The sequence below is a fragment of the Strix uralensis genome, chromosome 9 (genome assembly GCF_047716275.1).
Source record: "Strix uralensis isolate ZFMK-TIS-50842 chromosome 9, bStrUra1, whole genome shotgun sequence".
Taxonomy (NCBI): Eukaryota; Metazoa; Chordata; class Aves; order Strigiformes; family Strigidae; genus Strix; species Strix uralensis.
In genome coordinates this window covers 30112697-30137653 of record NC_133980.1, presented here as the reverse complement: position 1 = coordinate 30137653, position 24957 = coordinate 30112697, and the positions used below count along the sequence as shown (strand labels likewise).

Below are 24957 nucleotides of genomic sequence, written 5' to 3'. Positions count from 1 at the left end.
CTCTCTCAGCCTCTTATTCCTGAGCCCCCCCTCCCTTTCCCCGGCCGTGCTGGTGGGAAGACACACGGCCTCTGCGCAGCAGCACTGCCCTTCCTCCCACCTGACAGAAGAGCTTTCACCTGCTGATTCACGGGGCTTTGCAGTCCGTGGTTTTCCTGGATGATGTCGACTGTAGCAGGACTTTCTACCGCCAGCATTCGAAATATTTTTTTTTTTTAGAGTGTTCGAGTTACTCAGTAGTTTCCCCAGCCTGTGTTTCTCAGCTCACCCAGCATCAGGCTCTGCTCCATCCACAGCAGAGAGGTGGCACCGACGTGAGGGAGCCACCGTTACGGGGCCTGGGGGTGCCACCAGGCTGGGGGGGTGGCTCCAGGGCAGCACGGGAGGAGGGGAGTGACACGCCTGCGATCCAGCACGGGTAAATGCAAAGCCTTGTGCTGGGGACAAAGTACCCTCTGCGGCACAGCCTGAGCCAAGCTCTTTGTTGACCTGACTAATTGCCAGAGGAGACAAGAGGAGAAGAGCAGGACAACCGTGTGTTTCTGTGAGCTCGGTGCAGGAGGACGCAGTGTTTTCTGCCTGAGGGTGAAATAGCCTGGTATTTGGTCCTGGTGGTTTTAATATTATTATTTTTTTTTAATTAGCTGACAGAGATAGCTTACTCTCTTAACATCAGCCAGACTTTGTCTAAACTATGTCCATAAACCAGGTGTTGATGTCCCTAGCACTGTGTGTCAACGGGTGTTACGGGACGAGGAAGGAACTGCCCAAGCCCGCCTCACCCCCAGCAAGCGCTGCGGAGGCTCGGCTGCTGCACGCTCCCTTGCAGGCTCCAGCGGAGTCTCTTCCCCCCAGCCTGTTCTCCCACCTCATGTCCCAGGGAGCTTTAGCCTGGAACACCAGGAACCGACTCCGGACACTTAGAAAAATGATCAAAGAAGGAAGGACACACCCTAAAGGTGTTCGTACATGACTGGTAGGTATTTACCTGACTAATCCACCGACTGTTTGAACACCTACGCTCTAGTTATCCTCCTGCCAGCTCTGTAGCAGAACAGTAGCATTGTACAATATTGTACAAGTCTTGTTACAGGAGTGATGAGTGGCTGATCCTTGAGTTGCTTACATGCTTAACCTGCAGCTCTGTATTTCATGTCTTGAAGAGGCAGGTGCTGCCCACAGTGGCTGAGGTGTGGTCCCTGAAACTGGAGCCTCTGGTGGTAGCAGACTGCAGGTCCCTTCTCGGGGGGTGAATTACCAAGCTCAAATGTCTCTGCATTTAAAAGATGGAAGCACAGGCTATAGAAGCCTGAAACTGGCAAAACTGCTTCTCTCTCACCTTGACAAGCTTTCAAACTGGTGGGGATTTCAGTTCTGTGACATATCATGTAGTATTTTTTTACTTTACCAGAACTCTGCAGGAGTATTGTTTGTCTTTGCTACAATCATGAGCAGTTTCCTTAAATGAGCACTAGGAAAGAGCAGAATATAACTGGTCCTTACTCATCAGTTTCTTGCTCGCAGGATGTACGTTACGGGAGAGATGAACCCATGCTCTTGGGACCTCATGGCTTAAGATCCATGGTCTCATCTCATTTCAAAAGATGTTGTTTCTGGTACACCCTCCCAGTTTTCCCTGCTCCTGGTGGGACGGGCTGCCTGTCCTTCACTCAGCGGAGCAGAGTCCTGCTTCACTGCTTAAGAAACCAGAACAGGTCAGTTTTTGCAGTAGTTTCTACCCTGTGTTTAATGCAACTTCCTGGAGCTGTTCTGGCGACTGCTCCCTTTATCTCCCCCAGTTACAAGAGTGACTCCCGTCACACCAGGTAATTCACCTCCCTCTTTCACACCGGCCACGTCACCACAGCTTTATCTCTGCTGAAGCGTCAGCAAGGCGCAGGTACCCGAGGGGTTCCAGGTGCTGCTGCTCTCACACCGCCCGGGTGCCAGTGGAGCACAGCCTGTGCGCAGCTTCCCCCTGCTGTGAAGGGTGACTCTGGCAGCGGGGGGAGCTGTAATTGTCAGAGCTTTCATTTTATAAGGCAGACTTTCGGTCACCACACAAAACACACGCTGCACGAAAACGGCCCTTCCCCACTTCAGCTGCCCCAACGCCACTGTCCTCTCACGAGCCTGTTGAGGGCAAGCACATGGCGTTTAACAAAATTCCCAGAAAAGCAGAGTCCCTTCGGCTCCAAGGAGGAAACAGCTGAGTCCGCACTTAGTGCCAGACCCCGCTGCACCCTTCACCTGTGGTCTCCGCTCAGGCAGGGACAGTGGCACACGGTGACCCCTGAAGTGTTTGTCCTGTGGCCGAGATCGCCCCCCCGCAGGGTGGTTGCAGCTGGCCAGGACCGTGGGGCTGCCTGGGCCAAGCCCCTGCTGTGACAGCTGCTGCCTGTCCCCAAGGACAGCGACTCCCCAGCCTCTGGGGCAGCCTGTGGCACTGCTGCCACCCTCACAGCTGCAAAAGGAGGAGGGTGAAGGCAGAGACAGCCTCTTGTCAGCTTTTAGTCGAACCAGAGTCTAAATACTGCAGAGCCATAAACAGACTCCAGCAAAAACTGCGCCAACGCTTTCTCCAGAGCACAGCTCCTTTGCAAACCATCTGTGCTTCCTCTAACACCTGTGTACAGCTGAAGAAAGGACTAATGCAATGCTCCTTCCCTGCCTTCCCTCCCTGCACAACACAGACTTGTAGTGTGCCTGGGTGGCCAAGAAAGCCAACGGCATCCTGGCTTGGATTAGAAATAGTGTGACCAGCAGAAGCAGGGAGGTGACAGTCCCCCTGTGCTCTGCACTGGTGAGGCCACACCTGGAGGGTTGTGTCCAGTTTTGGGCACCTCAATCCGAGAGAGATCTCGAGGTGCTGGAGCGAGGGCAGAGGAGGGCAACGAGGCTGGGGAAGGGCCTGGAGAATAAATCCTGTGAGGAGAGATTGAAGGAGCTGGGGCTGTTCAGTGTGAGGAGGAGAAGGCTGAGGGGAGACCTCATCACTCTCTGCAGCTCCCTGAAAGGACATTGTAGAGAGGTTGGTGCTGGTCTCTGCTCCCAGGGAATTAGTGACAGAACAAGAGGGAACGGCTTTAAACTGCAACAGGGGAGGTTCAGACTGGACATGAGGAAAAAATGTTTCCCAGAAAGAGTGGTCAGAGAGTGGAATAGGCTGCCCAGGGAGGGGGTGGAGTCACCATCCCTGGGGGTGTTTAAGGGTCATTTGGATGAGCTGTTGGGGGATGTGGGGTAGGGGAGAACTTTGTAGAGTCGGGCTGAGGGTTGGACTCGATGATCCCGAGGGTCTTTTCCAACCTGAATGATTCTGGGATTCTGTGACTTCAGCAGCACTGTCTCACCAGTCACTGTTAGAGGTACATGGGGCAGGAAGATGCAGGGGAAGACCAAGAAGAACACAAAGAACAGCAGCTTGAACAAATACTCTTTTCCAAATAATACAAAGTTACACCAGCCTCCTTTGTTCTGTTACTTTATTGAAAGTGGCAGCTCCCTTTCAATGTTTTTAAAAACTAAAACCATTGTTGCTTTGAATACTGGACGAAGTTTGTGGGGATTGTTTCCTTTAAAAAGTTTACTCATTACACTGCAGTGCATGTGAGTAATAATACAAGGTACCTTATTGACACAATTTGCTACCGTCATGAACAGCAACTTTAAAAGCAGCAGGAGCCCCTCAGCTGCCTTTCTGCCAGCCTGCAGCCTCTGCCTTCCACCTCAGGAAGTTTCCTGTCTATACGTTAACACCTTCTCCTGAGGAGAAAATGGGTTTGTTCTGTTCTTCACAAATGCAGGCTCCGAGACAGCTCTCCCCGCAGAGGAGCACCCCTCTGCAGCAGATCAAAGAGCAGCACCTCTTCTCAACCGGACAAGTTCATAGTGTTTGCTGAGCCTGTATTTATCCATCAGAGAGGAAGAGTAAAGGATAGTCGTAAGCTAAAGTGAACACTGCACACAGGGATGGGGGATGTACGGTCCTTCTGAGCTACTTTTAGCCCAGCACTTACAATCTGCAGGTCTGAATCAAAGTACCAAAAAAATCAAGCCTTGTTACTAACGACGTGGCCTATTTTTAAAAAAAAAAAAAAAAACGCTGAACAGCTACAGCTTTTGTTCTTAGTGGCTTTGGGGTGAGCCACATCATTCACACACAAACACCCAGACAGAAAGATCTGGATATCTAAGGTCTTGCTGACTTAATATCTTTACAGTTAGAGAGCAGATCTCTAAGTAATCAGCTATCAGAAGTTACTTTCCTAAGTCTATTTTTCTAGACCTTTAAAGTATAGATTTAAGATCTGTGCATTTACCTGAATTAAAGATCTGCTTTATAAACTAATATTATACAGAAAGCAAAGTTCGTTGGGCACGGCTCCCCTGGAATACCTTAAGCAGCCAGTAGGTGCTTTAATTTCTCTGCTAGCAAACAGCACCACAGCCTGTCAATTGGAGCAGAGCCCTGGCTTCAGTGGGTTTAGATCCCAGAGGGAAAGAAGAGCCAGAAAGGGAAAGTTGAGAAGAAGGGGATGGAGGCCTCCAGCGACTTCTGCACCCCCCCCCCAGCCACACCACCCCGCTCCCCCTGCTGCCATCCGTCCAATTTACACCTTTGTCTAGAGGACACGTTTCTCACCTCAAGAACTGCTACACAATGTCGATCTGCCTTTTGAGCTGAAGCCCTGTCAGCGCCTTTGGCTGTTGTGTTGCCCCTGCCCCCTTTTTTTGTAATCTTTCTGCAACATTCAGGCATGCACAGTAGGTGTCTGCTCAGCTTAGAGGCCAGGACTTGCTAAACTGCCTGTCTCGTTGCTTCAGTTGCAGAAGCACCAAGGAACTCTCCCAGCTCCCAAACCCAACGCCTTCCAGTCCCTGGAGACCCAAGGCACGTTCTGCTGTTGCCTGAATTAGATGAACTAAGCCCTAATACAAAATGATGTCCCAGAGCCAAAAAAAGCACAGTCGGCAAACCCATCCTCCTGTGAAACGCCAGGCTGGGAAAGAGCAGCAGCGTATTAGCTCGGCTGCTGCTGTGCTTGAAAGCTTTTCGTTACTAGTGTGTGGAGGAGTTGAAGCCATTCTCCAGAACAACTGGAGAGCTGCTCTAACTTTCCCAGACGCTGTAATGCATGGAGAGCTTCCAAAGAGACCTGCGCTCACACGTGACTGCTCACAAACACTTCTTTCGGAAGGGCAGGAGGCTAAGCCCATCAGACTCACCTTGAAACACACCTCACTGGAAGGGAATCTCCCTGTTTTTCAGCAGCAAGGCATTTACCAGTAACAAGCTGTGAATCAAACAAGCCAAAATGGATACATCCATAGGGAAACAATTAAAAACTGCATTGATTACATTGTAAAAACAATTAGACCACCCATCTCGGGTTCTGCAAAAGGTCTAAATTGTACTTGCATTGCAAACCCCACCCTGGGTTATCATGGAAACACGTGTAATATGAAGGCTCTGAAATGTCCTGGAGTCCGTAACACAATGTTACATCCAACAGCAGATGGTGGTCTGGATTAGAGATGTAGTTCTTATGAAGCTGGAAAAAATCCTTCCCCCCTCAAAACAGCAGCAGGGAATGGAGGTGTCAGCGGGCAGAGGTCAGGTGGTTCCGACTGTGTGAAAACCTGCAAGAAAGAGCAACGGGAGGAACCGGTCACAACCATCCGGTTGAAGCCCTCCCCAGGAGGACGGGGCACCGCAGCAGCCGCACGCCTGTGGGTGAGGGGGCAGCCTGGGTGTGTTTGTCCCCACTCCCACTGCCACTGTCGGTTTTCTAGGTAAAGAAAATTGAAAGAAAAAACCAGCACAAAAAGCCAAGGTGGCCTTTTTTTTTTTAGGCTTTTAAGATTCAATTTTAGGCTAATAAGAAATTTTGAGCACTAGTGTTTTACAGTAAGAAACCACCAGGGTCTCTGAGGTTTTGCAAACCTCCAAAAGAAGTGTCTTGTGCTTATGCGCTGTCCTGTAGTGCTATTTCTAGGCAGATAGAAGTGACTGACCCTGGAACAGCTGCTCTGTTGCAGTCACCCAACAGACATCTGCAAGTACCTCCCGCTCAGCTAGAGGCTAAAGTTTTTGCAGGCACCATCAGGACACTTTCTGTGACCTCTGTGGGTCACCCAGAAGAGACAAGAGTGTTCTCTTTTCCAGCTTTAAGTGATTATTAGATGAGGGATCCAAACAGACCCATAGCACATTTGCTTGAAAGCCTGAATGACTCCGTAACAGAAGCCCTCCAGGATGGCCAGTATTTTCAGTCCTTAATATCTAAGGCTGCTCTTTGCTTGACAGCATCCAACGGATACATGAGCTACAAGGCCCAAACTACACCAGCTTAAACCCAGCAGAAATAAATGCTTAGAAGGCCCAAGTTCAGGAGTGTAAAGACTGTGAAGTCTGGGTTGTATTTACATTAGCAATCGGAGCACAGAATGGCTCCTTTGGTCACATGTATAGCAAAATACTTTATTTCCAGCCTTCTAACCAGTGAAGGTCCAAATGTTAAATTTCCCAGCTGGTGAGGAAAGGGCGAGATTTAGGATAGCCTGCTGTGAAAGGGAGAAAAGCCAAATTAAAGTAAAATAAAGCCTGGTAAACCTGTGATCAGGATCTGACATTGTTGCCTGCAATACATGGATGTGACGGAGCTTGGTGCCAGTAGTGAAGGCAAGTTTGATGCAGCACCCACTGAGCAGCAAAAGAACTTAATTCTACCAGACTATGCTCCTTCGCTGGTTTAGTAAGAAACTCACTGCAGGAGAAGTACACTTTGCTGCTATCCGAAGCTGGGCGAGCAGAGTGACTGGCTGCAGTCCTTGTGATGAAACAGATACTCACTACTCCAGAAGTGATCCCGATGACATTTTGCATAGTCCTGACTTACCTGGGTAATGGGACCAGCAGGATGTCATATATAAATATATAAATATATACACGCAAGATGAAGGTGAATAGCAGCATCTTTCTGTGCTCTGCAACATTCATCTACACTACAGAAACCTGTTTAGTGTGAGAAAGGACTTAAGGCAGGAAGAACTGCTTCCACTAAATGAAAAGCAGTTAAAAGAAGTGACTTTGGGACTATTAGGTCAGCTGTCATCAATATTCACTTTTTGGGTGTCTTGACTGCTCAGCACTAAGCTTTACCATAGCCATAGAATATGGCAATAGTTTGGTTCAGCTCCACCCCAGCCCACAGTCTGGAGGACACTCACCGTTGTACCCGCTCCACCATGTGTGCTATCAGTTTGTCAGAGATGCCTGGGCAGGACTCCTCAGCCAAGCTAAAGGCGTTCTCCAGCTCCTCCATAGCTCCCACGTTGCCTCCAGTCTGCTTGTGCTTGTCTTTAAGCTGCAACCCAGAAACAGGGTGTTAGTTCCTCATCTCACTGCAGAAAGCACTGGTCAAGCAGTGAGGTACAGACATTAAGTCCCTTTCCCTTTTAATATAACTCCACAAGGGTGCAGGAGGGTACCCACATTCTCAAAAAAATAAAGAAGGGCTCTTTTTGTAGGTCAGGAAGGTGCAAGTCCAATGTCTGGAGTTCAAACTCCAGGTACTAATAGCAATTGAAGTCCTTAACAAACAGGCCCTGATGTACTCTTGAACAAACTAAATAATACTAGAAATGGATCAACAGCCCCGAAAAGCCCTAAGTTGTAACAGAACAAAGATCTCCAGCTGTATCTGAGCCAGTAGAGTCACCTCTGCTGCTAACAACAGCTTAGCACCCAGACGCACACAAAGGCTTGCAGGCAGGTAGGGCAGAAAATATCCAGGAGTTAATCACCACCACTTTTAATAACCACAAAAAAGTTTGAGTTGCTTCTAGTGACTGGGAGGCGAGAGCAAACTACTGCCACACTAGGGATCCTGAGCCCCTTGGCCTCCAACGCTCCTCCCCAGGAGAGAGCTTCCCCCCCAGGGGCACAGGGGAATGAAGCCCACGCACCAAGACCTCCACGTGCAGCCCCTGACCTCTCCAAAAAGCTTCAGTTTGGATTTGTCATGGTTAGCGTGCTCTGACTAGACCTCACCAGCCACAAGGCTACTTGCACACGGTTCCTGTTGTTAATTTGAAATAGCTAAACCTCTCATTAAGGAACTCCTGACAGGTCACTGATGCTGAGCCTGAAGGAGTCTGTCACTGGAGAACCCACAGTCACACCCTCCCCACCTCCTTCACACAAGCAGCTCAGGCGGCAGCCGCCCCCCCAGTACACATCATTACGCAATGAGCTGAACAAAAATCAACGCCTTTTGTTGAACAAGCAATGCCTGCCAGCTAACCACTGTCCAGTTCAATTAAGCTCCCGTTAGGCTATGCTGATTAAAGGGCTTTACATAAGCCTCACAGTTCTTTGCCTGCAATTCTAGGATCAGCCTTTCCTGTTGTTGGAGCTCACCTTTTCTCCACGGTCCAGAAAGCAGGACACTGTGAATGCTAATCCCCAGCCGCAGCCGTCCCTGCGCTCCAAGGGCCCCGCTGGAAACAGTTCCCAGCCAAAAAGAGCTGCTGCCTCCTCAGCGGGGTAACTGCTCCCTAACACAAAGCCTCACGCACCTCTGCTCGTTCAGAAGTGGCAGGGGGCACGGAGGGCAGCTCCATTACACACACCAAGGGCACAGATTTCTTAAGCCAAAAATAGTTGTGATGCTAAAGCCAAGGATTTGATTTGACGTCTACCTGATCAAAAAGCAAAATGAGACACAGGGCCTGCAGGTAAGTGGCCAGTATATCACCAGCCTTTGATGCCAAGCCACTGGCCTTTAGTTTGCCCAGCAGCCTGTGATGTGAGCACCCTGTCACCTTCCACCGCAGAAGAGCTTTCTGGAGGTCAGCAGGCAGTGAGAGCGCTGTACTGTGCAAAGTACAGGCTGGCTTTTATTCACTGCTTGGCCCTCCAGCCCCAAATATCTTACCTTCCTCCCTGCCCCAGAAGGGACAGACAGGTTTCCAGATTTCCAGTTGCCCACATCTGTGTTCATGACCCACGGTGGGTCATTTTCAATATTAACATCCAATAATACACACACGGGGAAGGCATATAAAAGATTATGAACAGCATCTCGGTAAGATTTCAGTTCAGCCCTTCTACGGAAAGAGGTGATCAAAAGCTAGCAGGTCTAAGAGGCAGTGATACAACAGTGAGAAAGTCTGCTGTTGGTAGGAAACTAGAACTGAAAAGAACAACATGTGCAACCAGCAGTGAAGCACATTTCCAATTTGGAGAAAAGTTTTCTTCCAACCCCCTGCTACTGCATGCAGAAGCCAGGTTATTTCAGAGACTGCCCAGAACCTTCCCTGCACCTGGGATCAGCAGAGCCAGCGGGGAAGTCTAATCAAAGGAGAGGAGGATCAGGAAATCTGGGGCAAAGGAGGCAAACAAGCAGAAATGAAACGTGCAAGCCGCCAGTTCCCACCCAGAACTGGTGCAGCAAGGTTGGTAAGGAGAAGCATGAAGATGCACTCACTGGTTTGGAGAACTCACAGCTCTGAGCACACCCTCCCCCAGAAGGCTCCTAAACAGAGAGGACTGAGAACCAGATGTCAGCGATTATGCTGCACGAACAAACTGCCTGCATCAGAAACCAACATTATTTTTATCTGGTTTTATATCTGGTCTAGGCCTACAAGAGCCCGACCATCTGCCTCATGCTCTGACCTCTGGAAGTCAAGCCCAGTGGAGTACCGAAGAGGCTGGTTAGCTAAACTCCCAGTTTCCCAAGCAGTGCTGTCTCAAGAGCCTGCTTTTCAGAATGACCTCTGCTTCCTGCCCTGCAGCAAAGCCTCTTTCTACGTAGCACTAGACCTGAGAAAAGAGATTTATGTCTAGAGACTATCCCTCAAAAAGCACAGGCTCTGCTGGACCAGCCCTGGAACAGCATCAGGATCCAGAAAAAGAGCAAGTCATCAGGACCAGAGAACAGGTCTCTGACCTAGCAGCCCTAGGAAAGACCCCAACACACAGCATCTGTGTGATTTCTTTCGAAGCAGAACCTTCTTTCCTACACTCCTGCAGGAAACAGCAACAGAAGCCTGTAGCTAGTAGCCCCCTTACGATTATCATCCTCTTCTCTTCCCTTAAAACATCACCCAGCTGGGAAGACAATGCAGCTCTCTGCTGACACATACACTATCCCATCATTAATGGTAGCTTTTACTTCAACTCCACATCCCCACCCAGAACACAAGGCAGGAAAACAGCGTGGATTCTCCAAACACATTTTCCCTGTCTACCTTCCACAGGCCATATGCAGGTAACTCCTTGGCCTCGGCACACTAGCAAAAGCAGGTGTAAATCAAGAAGATGGCCTAGTAACCAGCAAAGTCAATTCCTGCTGCTGTGGACATAACGTATAGCATGCAGGCAGGAACATGCACAGTGACAGGCAAGCTCAAATACCTGCCTGCCCTAACAGGAGCTGCACTTCAGCCACGGAGGCCAGGGACAGAGTCCAGAGCTCTCCAGGCATTAGCAAACCTGAGGTGCAGATAAGAAACAGGTACCTTATCCTCACCAGAAGACAACACAGTAATGCTGTGCTTCTAGGAACACAAGTGTATTGGAGAGTAGACTCCAGGGACATAACTCACTTTCCTAACATACCCTATACACCTCTGAACAGAGGCACAAATGCTTCACAGTGCCTTAACCCTACCTCACTGCACCTCCCTTCTCTAAATCCTTCCCACTTACTTATCCATGTCAGGTATCTCTTCATCTCCAACCACCACAGACAGCAAGAAGGTTCTACTCACCTCCCCAAAAACTGGGTGAACAAGCGTGGAGAGACACTGTGACCGTGGTTGCCTCTTGATGGGCTCAGTAGGCTGGAAAGCAACATGAGAAAAAGTTACAAGCACAGGCAAAGGCTCCCAGGGCACAGAAACTACTAAGCCTTTGGTAAATCCACAGCACCTTGATGGCAGTCCCCTCACCAGGTCTCAGGAAAGCCACAGATTGCAGTACGCTGACAGTGTGAAAGGGGCAACTCTGGGGCACTAGCCCTTGATACCAGACTAAAGTAAATTTTAGACAGAACACGAGTGACTGGTAGCTTCCCCAAGACCATCAAAAGCTTCTGTTAGTTCAGTCCACTTCTGAAAGAACAGAGAGCAAACACACCTTCTGGGAACCATGAAGAGCCATTCCTTTGTGCAGCTTGCTCAAGGAGTTGGGGCGAATAGTTGGTGGGAATGTCCAGATTGGACCCTGGTCTCCATCCTCTGTGTCTCCATCACTGCAAATGAGAAGGGGAAAGTCAAGACAAAGCCTCAGCTCCGTACACCAGACGTTTTACACACGCATTCCCGTAGCCACAAGCTCTCCCCCACCCGACTGTCATATCACCACAGGGCTCCAGGAATTTCCCTATCCCAGAAGAAAATCCTAAAGAGAAACCACTTCAGCCTCTACAGCACCACAGAGGTCTGAGTCAAGCACTACATCATGTTTCCAGATGACCACAACCACCTTTCTGCTCTGGCCAGCTTGGAGACAGTTTCAAGTGCTGGTTAAATTTAGAAAAATTTCAAGACAATCCAAGCTCACAATTTGAGGGGCCAGGCTTAGATGTTGCAAGCCAACCTCCCGGAGTCATTGGTCACTTGAGTTGCTGCCACAGCAGGTGGCAAAAGCTCTGTGACACCAGCCTGGCAACAAAGTGCCCCTTCCTCACCCAAGGCTCACGGCCTCATTATCCTCATCAGTAACGAAGCTCTCTCCCCACGAACACACAAACACACATACGCAGGTGTTGCCACAGTTACTAAAGCCTGTAGCTCTTGTATTTAACTGAATGTGCTGTGCATAAAATACAGGCAACAAGAGCCTTGTTTTACCAGTTACGCACAGACTTCATGTTTCTTGTTAGTCCTTCTGATTCCTTACACTCAGCAAAAAGGCTCCACAGGTTAAGATTAGAAAGAGTACCAGGTCCCACTGAACTAGGGGGTAACAGCCTGTTTCTTCAGGCAACAGTCACCTGCTCTCACAAACAGATGCTCACAGGTCTCCCTGAGCTACCGTAAGATCTCCAACCCAGGTGGGACAAAGGACCTGAGCTGTTTGCAAGGGGCTACCCCGGGGGCTGCGGGTACAGCAAGGGCACCCCCCCACGCAGAGCGTGTACGTACATATCAGAATCGCCAGAACTGGAATCTTCTCCGTGGCCCTCCGACTTCCAGCGCTTGAATCGATCGATCAGCTCCATTAGGAATGAGGTTTTCTTGGTGTAGCGTGTGATGAACTTGTGCTTTAGCAATTCTTTAGCTGTCGGCCTCTGGAGCAAATAAGGAAAGCATGCTACATCTAACCATCTCTGTACACTATAAACATGCAAGTGCACTGACTTCAATTCTTGTCAGGCTTGCCCGCCCATTCTGCAAGCTCAGTGCTTCTTTCTCTCCAGAAGCCTTGCACCAAAAGTCTTCCTGCTAAATAAATTTTTGACCTCTGCAATACTCACAAATCTAGGATCCTTATTGAGGCAGGCTTCCACAAACTCCTTGAAGGGCTTGCTGTGGTGACCCTCAAGTGTTGGAGGGTTATTTTTGGGGATCAGAAAGAGAACCCTCATAGGATGCAAGTCGGAATTTGGAGGCTCTCCCTTTGCTAGTTCAATGGCTGTAATTCCAAGGGACCAGATGTCTGCCTGAAAGACGAGCAAGAACAGTGACAGCACAGAACAGCAAGGAGCAATTCTGCAACACAGAAGCATGCAACTTTAGCTCAGCCAAAGGGCTGGTCACATCAAATCAGATAGGGTGTTTCATGTCTAAGAGACAAACTTCTCCAGCAGACCCTGGATCGTAACAGGTAAGTATCATTCTTGCAATAAGCAGCCCCTCCAATCCCTGTACTAACCCTAGCACCATCTTGTACACAGTAGCACCAAGTAGCAATCCTCCTGCTCCCAGCTCACCTTGAAGTCATAAGCAGACTGTTTGATGACCTCTGGTGCCATCCAGAACGGAGTCCCAACAAAGGTGTTCCTCTTGATTTGTGTGTCTGTCAACTGTCCAGCCACCCCAAAGTCAGCCAGTTTCACGTCTCCTTGTTCCGAAAGTAGCACGTTGGCAGCTGTTCACACAAATAAACATTAAGTCCTCTGGTTTCTGAATCATCTCCATCCCACAGAACCAAATACTGAGAACGGATCTCCTGTGATCTCCTTTGCCCCAGTGAAAACCCTCAGCTCAGATTTCCAGCCTCAGACTCATTCTCATGCTCTGACCTCTGCTGAGTAACACAGAACAAGTTCATACACGGGGCTGGATCAGAAAGGGAATACTTCTAGGCTAGTAGCAAGGAGTAGATGTGAAGGGCCACACAATCAACAAGATGTGATTCCTGGTCACACAAAGAAAAGAGGGCAACATGGCCCAAGATACCTCAGAATAAGTCTTGATTTTTTTTCAGAGTAGCATTCAGCACAGATTAAATAGCAGATCCTTCTAAAGAGCTCACAAGTCCTGGTCTTGTTTCCGCTTCTCACTCAGTTTAAGACAGTGACATTGCTCAGGTTTTGGGACAGGGGGTTTTGTGTAGGACTTTTCATTCTGAGAGAGACCCTACCTACAAACTTTCAGCATTTCCCCACTCTGCTGGCAGCCAACAGTCCTGCAGGGCTTGCAGTGCTAGAAACGTGTAGTCTCACATACGTAAGGGAATCTTTTCTACATATGTCCCTGTACGAGGGTGCTCTGCTCTTTCACATCCCCTCTGCAGAGGGTCAGAGCAGTTAGCATCCAACACCAGCCACGTCTGCACAGCACTGTCCTCCCACCCTCCTGCTGCCCTCTGATGCTCTGTGCTCAGCGTGACACTGCTCATTGGGAGGCAGATGCCAGGTCTCTCTACACTGCAGACAATTAAAAAATCAGTTATCAAGATAAGCTGACAAGCTGCCCTGATTTTCTAGGGCTGTGAACCCTGCGTGAGGATAGCTCACCCTCACAATAAATTATAACCATGATAACCAGCATACACATGCCTCGGGGTCCAGCAGTAAAGCAAATATCCAGATATAACTGAGAGTCAGCTAATATTTGAGTGTGCCTTTCATTGACTCCTTTGTTTTAGCCCCCTGCCTATCCAAACTACAAATGCCAGAGAAGAGCTACAGATCCTTACTGTTACTCTAAACCCTAAAGTCACTGAAAACATGAGTTGCAATAAAATGACAAGCAACAGATTCGGAAACAAGCAACCCAACAGGAAAAGCAGCACTGAGAAACAGTTTTTGAAACATCTCAGATTCTTGTTGTATAATACTTCTGAATTTTATATTAGTAACACCCCTTACCAGAAAGGGAGCTGAGCTCTTCACTCTTACCTTTGATGTCCCTGTGGATCTTCCTCTCAGAGTGTAGATAATCCAAACCCTTTAGGATTTCTCTCAGGATAGTAGCTATGTAAGTCTCCTCCAGGGGTCCTGGCTTCAGCTGATAAAGGGCAGAAAGATGACTTAAAGGAGGGTGACTGATGCCTTGGATTTTCCAGCCTCTCAGCTTGTTACTTCAAAACCTTGGCCAAGCAGGTCATACTCAGCAGGAAGCACCTACTGCACGCCTGGTGCGCATTCTGCAAGCAGAACACTGGACTTTGCACCTGGCAACTTAAATGGAAAATCTTTGGGGGATTTTCTGTTAGACTATTAAAGGCTTCCCAGAGAAACAGCAGGATGCTCATCTCTCGCTTTGGCCTGGAAATACATTGGTGAACAGAACATTTTAACAGTTTCTCTTGTTCAAGTCTCTCTGCTAGCATGCAAGAACTGAATTTTAGCCACTGTAACAGCCCAGAGACAACTTCTACCCTCTGGCTGTGGAGTATTGTATCAAAGCTCTTCTCCTTTCTTGCCAACAGTTCTCCTCTAAACCAGTCCTGCCTTCTCAGTGCAATAATTGAGGTTCTGACACTAAGATGACTTCTGCTGATGACAGACTCCCCCACTACACCCAAGTCAGTGCAGGCTCAGCATTTTTCACTACATGACCTTAGTTACTGCTCTGGAAGTAGTACAGACTTTATTGTCCTGAGGAGAAAAGCAAAATCCTGTGACAGAATACAACACTGCAGAACTCTGCCTGTGTGTGTATCCTTCACTTGTATTCCCTTAAAATCTGGGGTAACTTGTTAGTCATTATCAAACACATGGGAATCCTGATCACAGACCAGGTCCCTGCTGAGCTTGATGCCATGCAAGCACCGAACAATACAATGAACTCTTATGAGGTGAAGTATGGATTTTCAGTGCTCAAGAACAACTGGCTGCTGTCACATTTCAGTTCACTGGCTCTTCCCATTGTAAAGCAGCAGAGCAGGCTGGAGAACAGTGCTTTGACAGCTGAGCAAAACATTTCCTCTGTCCTGGGATATGCATAACCAGCATGGCTGTCCTGCCCTGCCCTGCCTACCCTTCAGGCACAGGGCTATCAAAAAGACAGTACGTGGCAAGTGAGTGTCTGGCTTACGGGCATTTCACAAACCAAGGCTCCAGCCAATGTTTTTCATGGTCCAGAGCTTATCACATACTTACCAAATCCAGGGCTGAACCTCCTCCTAGGTACTCCATGATTATCCACAGCTTAGTGCCCTGCAAGCAAGAACACAAATCAAGAGCAGACAGTAATAAAAACAGGCAGAAAAGTGAAACACCCCAGAGGCAGCAAGACACACGAATAGTCCTGTACACAATGTGAGAGATGCTGCACACAGCAGCTCTCAGAGGCTCAAGGAGGGAGCTCCCAGCTCCCTCTTTCCTGCTGACACAGCATTCTAGCAGTGGACCTGCCCCCAGTACATTTCTTTCTCTCGGTCTGCAGTTTTACCTGAGCAAGCTTAGTGCCCCTACTGGCACCAGACTACACAGCCCACAGAGATAAGCATATTCTCAGGTTGGAGCCATTTAACATCACTCCAACAGATCTAGCACATCTCCTTCTTCACAATGACAGGGGAGCTTTGCAGCCTTTGATCTCATTAACAGGACTGCCAGCTTGAAGGGTATGATCAGCAAGGCACTCTCTTACTCCTCAGAGAAGAGACTGCCAGACGGAGGTTCACAGGGCCGTGGTAGGAGATAAGCAGCAGATCCATGAAACCACAGCTTGCTTGGTGTTTTCAGTAGAAGGCTGAGAAAATGCATTATGGCCTTTGAAATATATGTCAGGAACAATCAAGATCTGAAGAGCTCAAGAACTGTTTGCTACAGACCCAGTGTTACACACGCCAGCAGCCAGCATGCAGAGGCCACTTCTGGTCATCACTACTAGCAGCTTCCACTGGGGATACCTAAACCTGTTCTCAACAGAAGCGGTATCAGTACTCCTGTGAAGACTCAGGTCCTGTTCTTTTCATCATTTCTGATGAAATGATGATCACAAGATCACAAAGTACAGTTTCAAACTCCTCTTCTTTCCAGAGTCATAAAGGCCCCAGTGGTACTACTTTAGAACTGTGGTATTTTGGAAAAGTGTTCCATAAACATCTTTTCAAGAATGGTCAAACCGCGGAGACGTCAGCCTCTTCAACGAGTAATTTTCTCTCCAGTGAAGTGCCCTGCTCTTGGGACCACACTGTACCAGGCACCTCATTTCCATGTACTTTACAAGCGTCTTAAAGCCCAGCCTCCTGTAAAACCCCATAAATGCAGCGAGCAGAGCCGCTGCTGATCCTGCTGCCACACTGACCCTCACAGATTGGGCACCTTTCAGTGCTGTACGCCACCATCAGCTGCAGCACCCGCGGAGAAGCCCACCCCGTTCCCAAACTGCTGGCAAGAGAATTGCTATGGCTTTGTCTTACCTTCAAGTAGGAGCCATAGTACCGGGTGATGTAGGGACTATCACACTGGCTGAGCACCGTAATCTCCTGCTGAATGTCCTCAATTTCATCCTCAGCCTCCTCCAGATCAATGATCTTGATAGCAACCACCTCCTTGGTGCGGTTGTCGATCCCTTTATACACTTCACCAAATGATCCTTTGCCGATCCGCTCCAGCTTGGTGAACAGCTCCTCAGGATCCACCCTGGAGTGCTAAACCAGAAAGCAGAGATGGGAAAAGTCCACGAAGTGCCACGGCAGCCTGCAGAGCACCATGCACACCCATACAGCTCATCTCCCTAGCTACGCGTCTACTGTGTTGTTTAGTTCACCCAAAACTCACATACCCTAAAGGGTCTCCACGTGCTGAGAAACTTAACACAGAATATATCCACGATTAGAAGAATGGAAGCAGCCTTATACATGGGCTTTCTGCCCCTGCAGACCATAGTGGGGGAGGAAGGGAAGAGAAACCCAGAAGAATGACAGCAAGTATCTCTGCAGAAAGTGTCAGCTCCTATCGGACAGGACTGCTCAACTGCAGGCACTAAACTGGTGCCAAAGCAGCTCCAGGAGCAAGCACTTGTTCACACCTCAATAAGAAGACAAGGTGTACCAGAACCAGCCTTCTTTTGAAGATCCAGATGAGAAAATGGGCAGAAGCAAGAGGGCGGTAGGAAGTTCACAAGGATGTTTCCCTAGTTTGCCTTCCTGCACTCAAAGACTAGAATGATTTGAAAGATTTTCACCCTTCCCTACTTGTTTGGAGGGTGAAATACTCCAGCAATATAAATACCACTTCATGTTAGATGTCTTCTCTGCTGCAGCCTGATTTCCAGACAGCACCCAGCCCAGCTCTCCTCAGATATCTGCAGAGCATACCTCACATCTTTTTGAAGGCCAGAAGCAAGGAGAGCAGACACCTGCCTAGCCCAGAGGAGACAGGAGAGCTGAATGGATGCTCCATCTGCAGACCTGCTTTTCTGGAACAGCCTCTCCTCTGGCTGGCACACCCAGATGCAAAAGCGAATAGCATTTCCCTCATTAGATAAACACCTCAACTGGGAAGCTACTAACATGATCATCGACCCTCAGAGAAATACTGACTCTTTAACAGCAGCTGCAAAGTTAACTATTTATTAAGATTAGTATGGACAGGAAAGGGAAGAAATCAGAATAATTTTCTGATGTCATTTAATTCTGTTCAGCTGTGGACCAGGAGGTCTTGCTCTACTTCATGCTACTAAAAGGGTCTTTGTGATTTTTTTAAAAAACTATAGTAAGTCTAGTTAAAAAAAAAAAAAAGAAAGAAAGAAAAAGTCTGGAAAATATGGCCTGACCTACAGGAAGCAGCCAAGCTGTTCCAGTGAGTTTTTCACACCCAGAACTTCTCAATCTCACCTCCAACACGTCACCCAGAGGGACTGCTCCCTTGCAAGGGCCTTGAGCTGGCAGAGATTTTATCTGAGAACAGGGCAGCTGCATTTTTCCATCTAACACCAGGTTCTAGCAGCAGGCCACCACTGAGCAGCCCTAGGTGCTGCTTAATGATTAAGCCAGCCAGTCATTACAGGTTGTTTGCCTTCTGTGCCCAGTGCATCGCTATATGGCCAGGCCCAGAGTGAGCTTTACAGTCAGCTCACTCAACAGGATTTCCACATGCATTCCAGTCCAAGATACAGAAGGATAACCAAATATCCTTGTGCATCCATGGCAACCCCCAAACAGGCTGTACTTTGAATAAATGCACTGGAAACAGACTGGAGGGGATATGCAGAGATGAAAGGAACTGGAGATACATAACAGGGACAGGAGAGAGGGAGGCGGGGGAAAGGAAGAGGATTTGAGCTAGAGAAATGACAGGAGACAACATGAGAATGACAACTGCGGCGCAGGGAGAACAGTCTGGCTAGTCCAGGCTCACAAGAGGCCATGAGCAGTTTTCACCTCTTGACCAATTTACAGGAAGGGGCAGCAAGGTGGCCCAGACATTACCTCGCACAGTCACCACTGTAAAAATGCCACCCACCACATCAGCCACTCCCACACATCGGGAAGATGGGAGAGAGAGAGGATCATCTCCTAGAAGCACCTGTCTCAGCTGGTAAAGGAAACACCATCCACATGAATTCTGCAGGGAACCAACCCTGCAAGAAAACCTTCCTCCCCTCCCGAGTAATTTTTCCATGAGAAAAGAAATGGCAAGGTAAAAGTTACAGCTCCCCTCCTCAGCCTGGCATGGCACATCAGAGAATCAGGACTGATTATTCAAGAACAGCACATCAAACATAAGAGCACTGGCTACTGCAGGCAGCTTTTGGGACAATCACCATTTTATGTATCGGGCTGTGTAATCACAGACAGCTTCATAAACAAGCTTCCATAGTTCAATGTCAGTTTATCCCATTTTCTGCAGAACAAAGCAGTTCAGGTAAGGGTTGTGAAGGAGACAAACCTTCCTGACAAGCACATGGAAACTTTGCCCAAGGGACTTGAAAAATGATATAACTCTCATGGGCAGATGACACAGGCCCACCACATTAGGTTGGAACAGGAAACTTTGTTTGTAGGTACTGGATTTACCTTCCCAGTACCTGTCACTTCAAAACTGACCTGGAAATGCTCCAGAACTCTCAGGTGACAGAGCAAGAGCATGAGTCTATGGAGGGCCTGAGGACGTGCAACCCCTGACAGTTGCCAAAATCACACAAGTCACACCCAGCAACAGCCAGAACCTAGTGAGTGAGTATGGGGCTAAGTGGTAGAGAGTCATTCCAGCCATGGCTACAGTCTCCTGGACACCTGCTGCAGGACCAGAGTCTGCTAACGAATTTATTCACTTTCTGTAAACAGGGAGGAGGAAACAAGCTCATCCCCAATTCAAGCAGGTCAGTGCCTGCCCAGTGTTACCTTGTGAACTATCATTGTGGACACCACAGAAGACATTGCTAGGTGGCATTTTTGTGGAAGCAGTTCTGAATTCCCATGACAAACTAAGATAAGATTATCTAGTCCGCAGGACATCTGCTCAGAAGCTCTTTAAAAAAGTTCCTGTTAGAGCTGCCACAGGGTAACTCGCTGCTGCTGAGTGCTGCTGAGTTCAGATCAGTGGGCACACAGGCCTCAGCACTCACCGGACAGCAGAACAAATGCACTTATGCCAAGAAAGGAGAACTGTGCAAGTGCACCGCTCCGTCAGAAGAGCAGCACACTGCCACACTCGAGGGGCTCGAGGGGGGGTGCAGGGGAGGAGAAAAACACATCCAGTATAGCCTGATTTTACCCTACCCCAATACATATGCACCTGTAGAGCACTGCAGTGAGGGGTGTAGCAAGCACAATCTGTCCCTTTTCTAAATATGAATTGATCTCACTGTCAGTCTTGTCAGAGAATCACCCTGGCTGCAAATCCATGTTCTGGAACTGCAGAGCTACAAACACACTTGGAAAAATTCATTAGTAGAAAGTAACAGAATGCAGATGAAATGCTTTACATCGGCATAAGTGAGCACAGATAACCTGAAGAAGCTTATTAGCACCTGTCAACTTTGCAACTGCTCACCAGCTTGGAATCTTTCCATTTTCTTCCACGCTCACAGAACCCACCAGGGCTGTAAAATGGAGCTCCAGGCCAGAGTCTGAAGAGCAAGCTGACCAGCTGCTGCTTGTTCTACTACAACGCATAAAGCCTTTAAGGGATGGTCACCTCATCGTACCTTTTTGCTTGACTGAACGTCAATTACACAGCAGTTCTGGAGCAAAAAGCCTCATGCTGTTTCTCCCATTGAGAGCAGTCAGGCACCAGAGATGGCTCAGTCAGGCATGAACAGGCTTTGGGGGGAGAGCACATGAAGCACTGTCTTGGTTGTACATGCAGGAAGGGGAGGGAATAAGTATGAGAGGGGTGAGGACAAACTACTAGCAATGTGCTCCACTTCTGCCCTCCAGGATCTAATCTTACAGCACAGGAAAGAAAGATGCTCTGTCATGACAGGTGTGGGGGTGTTTGCCATCACAACTGATGATGCCATGTTTTAAAACAGGGCGACTCACTGCAGACATCAGGAATTAAGAATTGCAGCATGTTATGAGACAAGCCTGGCAGTAACACCAGCTGCTTCATGGGGAAAGAATGGGTTTGGCAGTTGTGCCACCTCCAGCTGCAGTGACATGACATCCACAACCTTTGAGAGGAGATGGGTAAATACCTACCCTCATTTCAAAGCTACTACCTGGAAAGATAACCTGCATATTGGGAACAGAAGCAAATACCCTTTGAACCAGCTCAAGGTCTTCTCTCTGGGCTGTGTCCGGCTGGATCTCACTCTCAAAAGAGTCATATTCAGCATCATGAGCAAGCGTCACACCTGCATCTGCTCCATAAAACACTGAGAGGTGCTTAAACCCTTTTGGAAGTGAGAGTTCCTTGGTCTGGGGCAGGTCAGGATCAGAATCACTGTTCTATATCGGAGAAGTCTGTAACAGAAAAAGATTGTCAAGGCCACAATACTTTAAGAGCTGAAGCTGACTGGGACTTTGGCAGCCTCCAAAGGTTTATACGGAACTGCAGCAGCATTTAGTGTTACTTCTGACTAGAGCACTTTCCAACCAGCCAAACAAACAGACATAATTTTCCTCTGCCAAACAGAGTGGAAGGAGGAAGTTGGTTTTAATAAACCTCAGCTACTGACCTTCTTTCCTTCATTGCCTCCTCTCCTCCCCAACTTCCCATCCAGCATTTACCCACATTGCATGCTGCACACTAACCTCTGGGCCACTAACAGAGACATCTGCAGCAGGCACTAGGTTCTCTTTGGGAAGAATCAGCTTCTGGAAACATTTGAAAGCTTCCCTGTCTATATGAAATTTGTGCACAGCTCTTTTCAACAAGCTTGAGACAGTTTTGAACTTCTGGAGTATAGACAAGAGCAAAGTTTGTGTTCAACACTTTGAGACACACTAATTTGTCTGAGACTCCCAGCTTGGCTTCACAGATAATATTCTTTTGCTTCAAGGGAGTGAAGCATTACTTAGCCAGAGAACTTGAACAGCTTCTTCAAGGTCACATAAGGAACAATAAAACTAGAAACAAGAGCTCAGATCAGAGCTTTAAACACAGTAATGCAAATACATCACCTAGCAGGTAGAGCTCCCGACAAAGACCGGAGGCCCACCGTGCTATGTGTACACAGCAAAGGGCGGCCAAGAAAGGAGAGCAAGCCAGCTAGCTGAGGCAGTGAAATGGAGGCACGGAGGTAAAGCAACCTGGGGATTTGCCTAAGGTAACTCTGCACATCAGCAACAGAACTGGGAATCAAAGACAAGTCAAGCCTCTGACATCCCAATCCAATCAATGTCTCTCAATTTTCACAGTACCTCCCACCACTCCCTGAACTCTGGTGAACAGAACTTCAGGCCAGTTCCTACCATCCTCCCAGCAAGCCTCAGTTACACAGATTACAAGGTCCCATCAAGGATTCCTGAAGAGACCCAAGGAATGGACAACACAGACTGCTTTCCTATTCCAGGACCAGACAGAGAGTCACAGGACGACAGAATCTGAGAATGATTATGCTCTGCGTAATAAATGCAGAGGTGAGACCACTGGAACTCTGATAAGCTTCATTAGTCAATGTCATGTACAAAAAAGCTTCAGAGAATACTTCTCTGTAGCTACAGAACGCAGTTCTCAACCCTAACCAGACAGTATCCTTTCCTATTGCTTTCATTTCTCTCCCTGTACTATGACTCACTCAGGCACTATATTTGCATTTAATTCCATACACACTTTGGGGAAACAGTTTAAATGAAAGCATGCAAACTAAGATGCATTGCAAATCAACTTTAAATCAGAAAAGGCTTGGAGAAAGCATAATCTCAAACCACTAAAGCTTTTAGTATTATAATTCTACACCTAGAAGCAAAACAGAAAAATGTCAAAAATTCTCACAAAACGTGGTTTAACAAGACCTACATTCCGTATTGACATCTGCCAATAATCAAACACACCCCACAACCAAATTCAGAAGATTCAAGCCAATACTATTAATGTGGTTTAGCTTTTAGTCCCAAGTCATGACATCATCCTTCCACATTCCTCTTACGAAAATGTCATCACAACAACAGGATTTAACCACATCCACTGAGGCTGGTATCTCTCTCAGAAGACTGAAACGTTCAAATATCACTGCTTCTTATGCATTAAGGTTATAAGCACTGTTTTTCTCAGGCTACTGTCATGAACACTTCAGTAAGGTGTGTCTGGCACAGCCTGCACACACAGCTTTTCTGTTCCCATTTCTAGACTTCCCCTCCCAAAAATACTGAGACCCAGTGATTCCTGTCTCCCTAAGAAGAGCAAAGTTAACCTCAGAGAAAGGCACCATACTGGGCAAAGAATTCCCTTTCTATCTGGCTGGCTATGTAACACTGTCAGTCCGACACCACCACGGAATAAGACACAAATCAGTCGGCTAACAGGAGTAAGCCGAGACGCATGCAAGAAAGACCAAGAGTAGCAAAAAGTGATTTTCTGGTGATTTGTTTTAAACTCATCACAAGAGTTTAAAACAAATGTTTAATTGCCACTTACCTGGCTGGCAAATTCTCTCAAGTGAGCCATGCCTACAGGGTGGTCAGACATCCGCTTTTGCAAAATCAGGGAGGGTTGGGACGTCGTAGCACAGCGGGAAGGCGCTGGTTTCTCATCCACTGGTCAACTGTGACAAGCAAGAACACAACAGCTCTAACTGGAGGTTTTCAGAGCCTGGCTCAGTCCCCAAAAGAGTTACCTGCATCTTTTTTCTCCTTGATTTGCAGTCCTCCTTGACCCTACCAGCCCATTCTAAGTATGCCAGCCCCTCCTTGCAAACCCCATTTCTCAGTTCTTCCCAGACATGCCTTCCAGATGTATCAAGGAATCTCACTTTAATGATATACACTGGCAAAGCCTTGGGCACCATTTTCCCCACCATCACCTCAGCGTGCTCCCCAGTGTTAGTTCTCCCTACAGTACTATCCCCTCATCACCAATCCCAGCATCTTCCCCAGCACAGCCCACAGCATTATCCTCAGACACCCCTTCCCTCCTACTCCCCAGCAATCCCTCGCTGAGGGTACTCCTCTGCTACCACTCTCCCCAGTACACCCACTTGCAGAGCTCAGCTCCCCAATGCCCCTCTTCCTCCTCAGGGAACCCCAACCTTATACCATCCCTGGGAACTCCCCCACCAGTGCTCCCCAGTTCTGCCTCCAGACCCTGTGCTCCTCAGCAACCCTCTCCACAGGGTTCCCCTCCGCCCCAGCAACAGAAGAGCCCCAAACCAGCACGACCCCTCAGCCCAGCCCAGTCCCCTCAGGGCACCCCCGGCCCGGTCCTTTTTTTCAGGGTCCCCCTACCCCAGTGCTCCCCAGCACGGTACCCTCAGCCCCCCACGGCCCCCCCCCACATCCCCCCAGCCCCACTCACGGACCCCTCACCCCACCTCACACCTCAGGGCCCCCCCTCCTCCCAGTTCCCTCAGGGACTCCCCGCTCCCCCAGGGCCCCTCGCCCCATCATGGCCTGCTCAGAGCCCCCCACGCAGCCGCCTCCGCAGCCCCGCCTCCTCCGAATGGCCCCCTCAGGGCCCCTCTGCTGCGGCTCCCCCCGCCGTGCGGCCCGCGGGGACCCTCCCAGACCCGGGTACAGCCGCACCTACCCGTGCAGCCCGCCGCACCTACGGCCAACGGTCTCCGCGGGAAGGGCGGCGCGGTGCCATGCCGGGCCCTGGCGCACGGAGCCGCCGCCACCCCGGGCTGCCCTGGGACACCGAGCTCGGCGGCGGCGGCGGCGGCGGCAACAGGGCGGGGGGCGGGGGCGCTGAGAGAGGGGTGGGGAGGGCCGGGCCGGGCCGGGCCGGGCGCAACAACACGGCGCGGCGGGGGCCGCGGGGCGGGGTAAGGCGCGGGGCGGAGGAAGCCGGGGGCGGGGGAGGCCTTGCCGCGCTGCCTGCCGGGAACAGTAGTTCCGGCGAGGGGCCGGCCGGCGGCGGTGCCGCCTCCCGGAACTACCAGGCCCGGCAGGCCGCGCGCGGGGGTGGGCGGGGCGGCGGCGCGGGGGCCGCT

The 24957-nt window shown here is 49.2% G+C and overlaps 1 protein-coding gene across 2 annotated transcripts; it reads right to left on the bottom strand.

Moving 5' to 3' along the window:
- Nucleotides 1-3468: 3468 nt before the first annotated feature.
- STK25 (serine/threonine kinase 25) lies at nucleotides 3469-24722 on the bottom strand. Of its 2 annotated transcripts, XM_074878090.1 has the most exons (12): nucleotides 24552-24722; nucleotides 23445-23571; nucleotides 16835-17065; nucleotides 15567-15623; nucleotides 14361-14469; nucleotides 12948-13105; nucleotides 12492-12677; nucleotides 12160-12305; nucleotides 11150-11264; nucleotides 10783-10854; nucleotides 7234-7370; nucleotides 3469-5643 (listed from the first exon to the last, which is right to left on the bottom strand). In XM_074878090.1, exons 2-12 carry the CDS (start codon nucleotides 23493-23495, stop codon nucleotides 5604-5606), a joined length of 1302 nt encoding a protein of 433 aa, XP_074734191.1. In that variant the 5' UTR covers nucleotides 23496-23571; nucleotides 24552-24722; the 3' UTR covers nucleotides 3469-5603. The 2 variants fall into 2 exon arrangements, with proteins under 2 accessions (XP_074734191.1, XP_074734192.1); XM_074878091.1 differs by lacking the exons at nucleotides 23445-23571; nucleotides 24552-24722 and adding an exon at nucleotides 21125-21306.
- Between the last annotated feature and the right edge of the window lie 235 nt (nucleotides 24723-24957).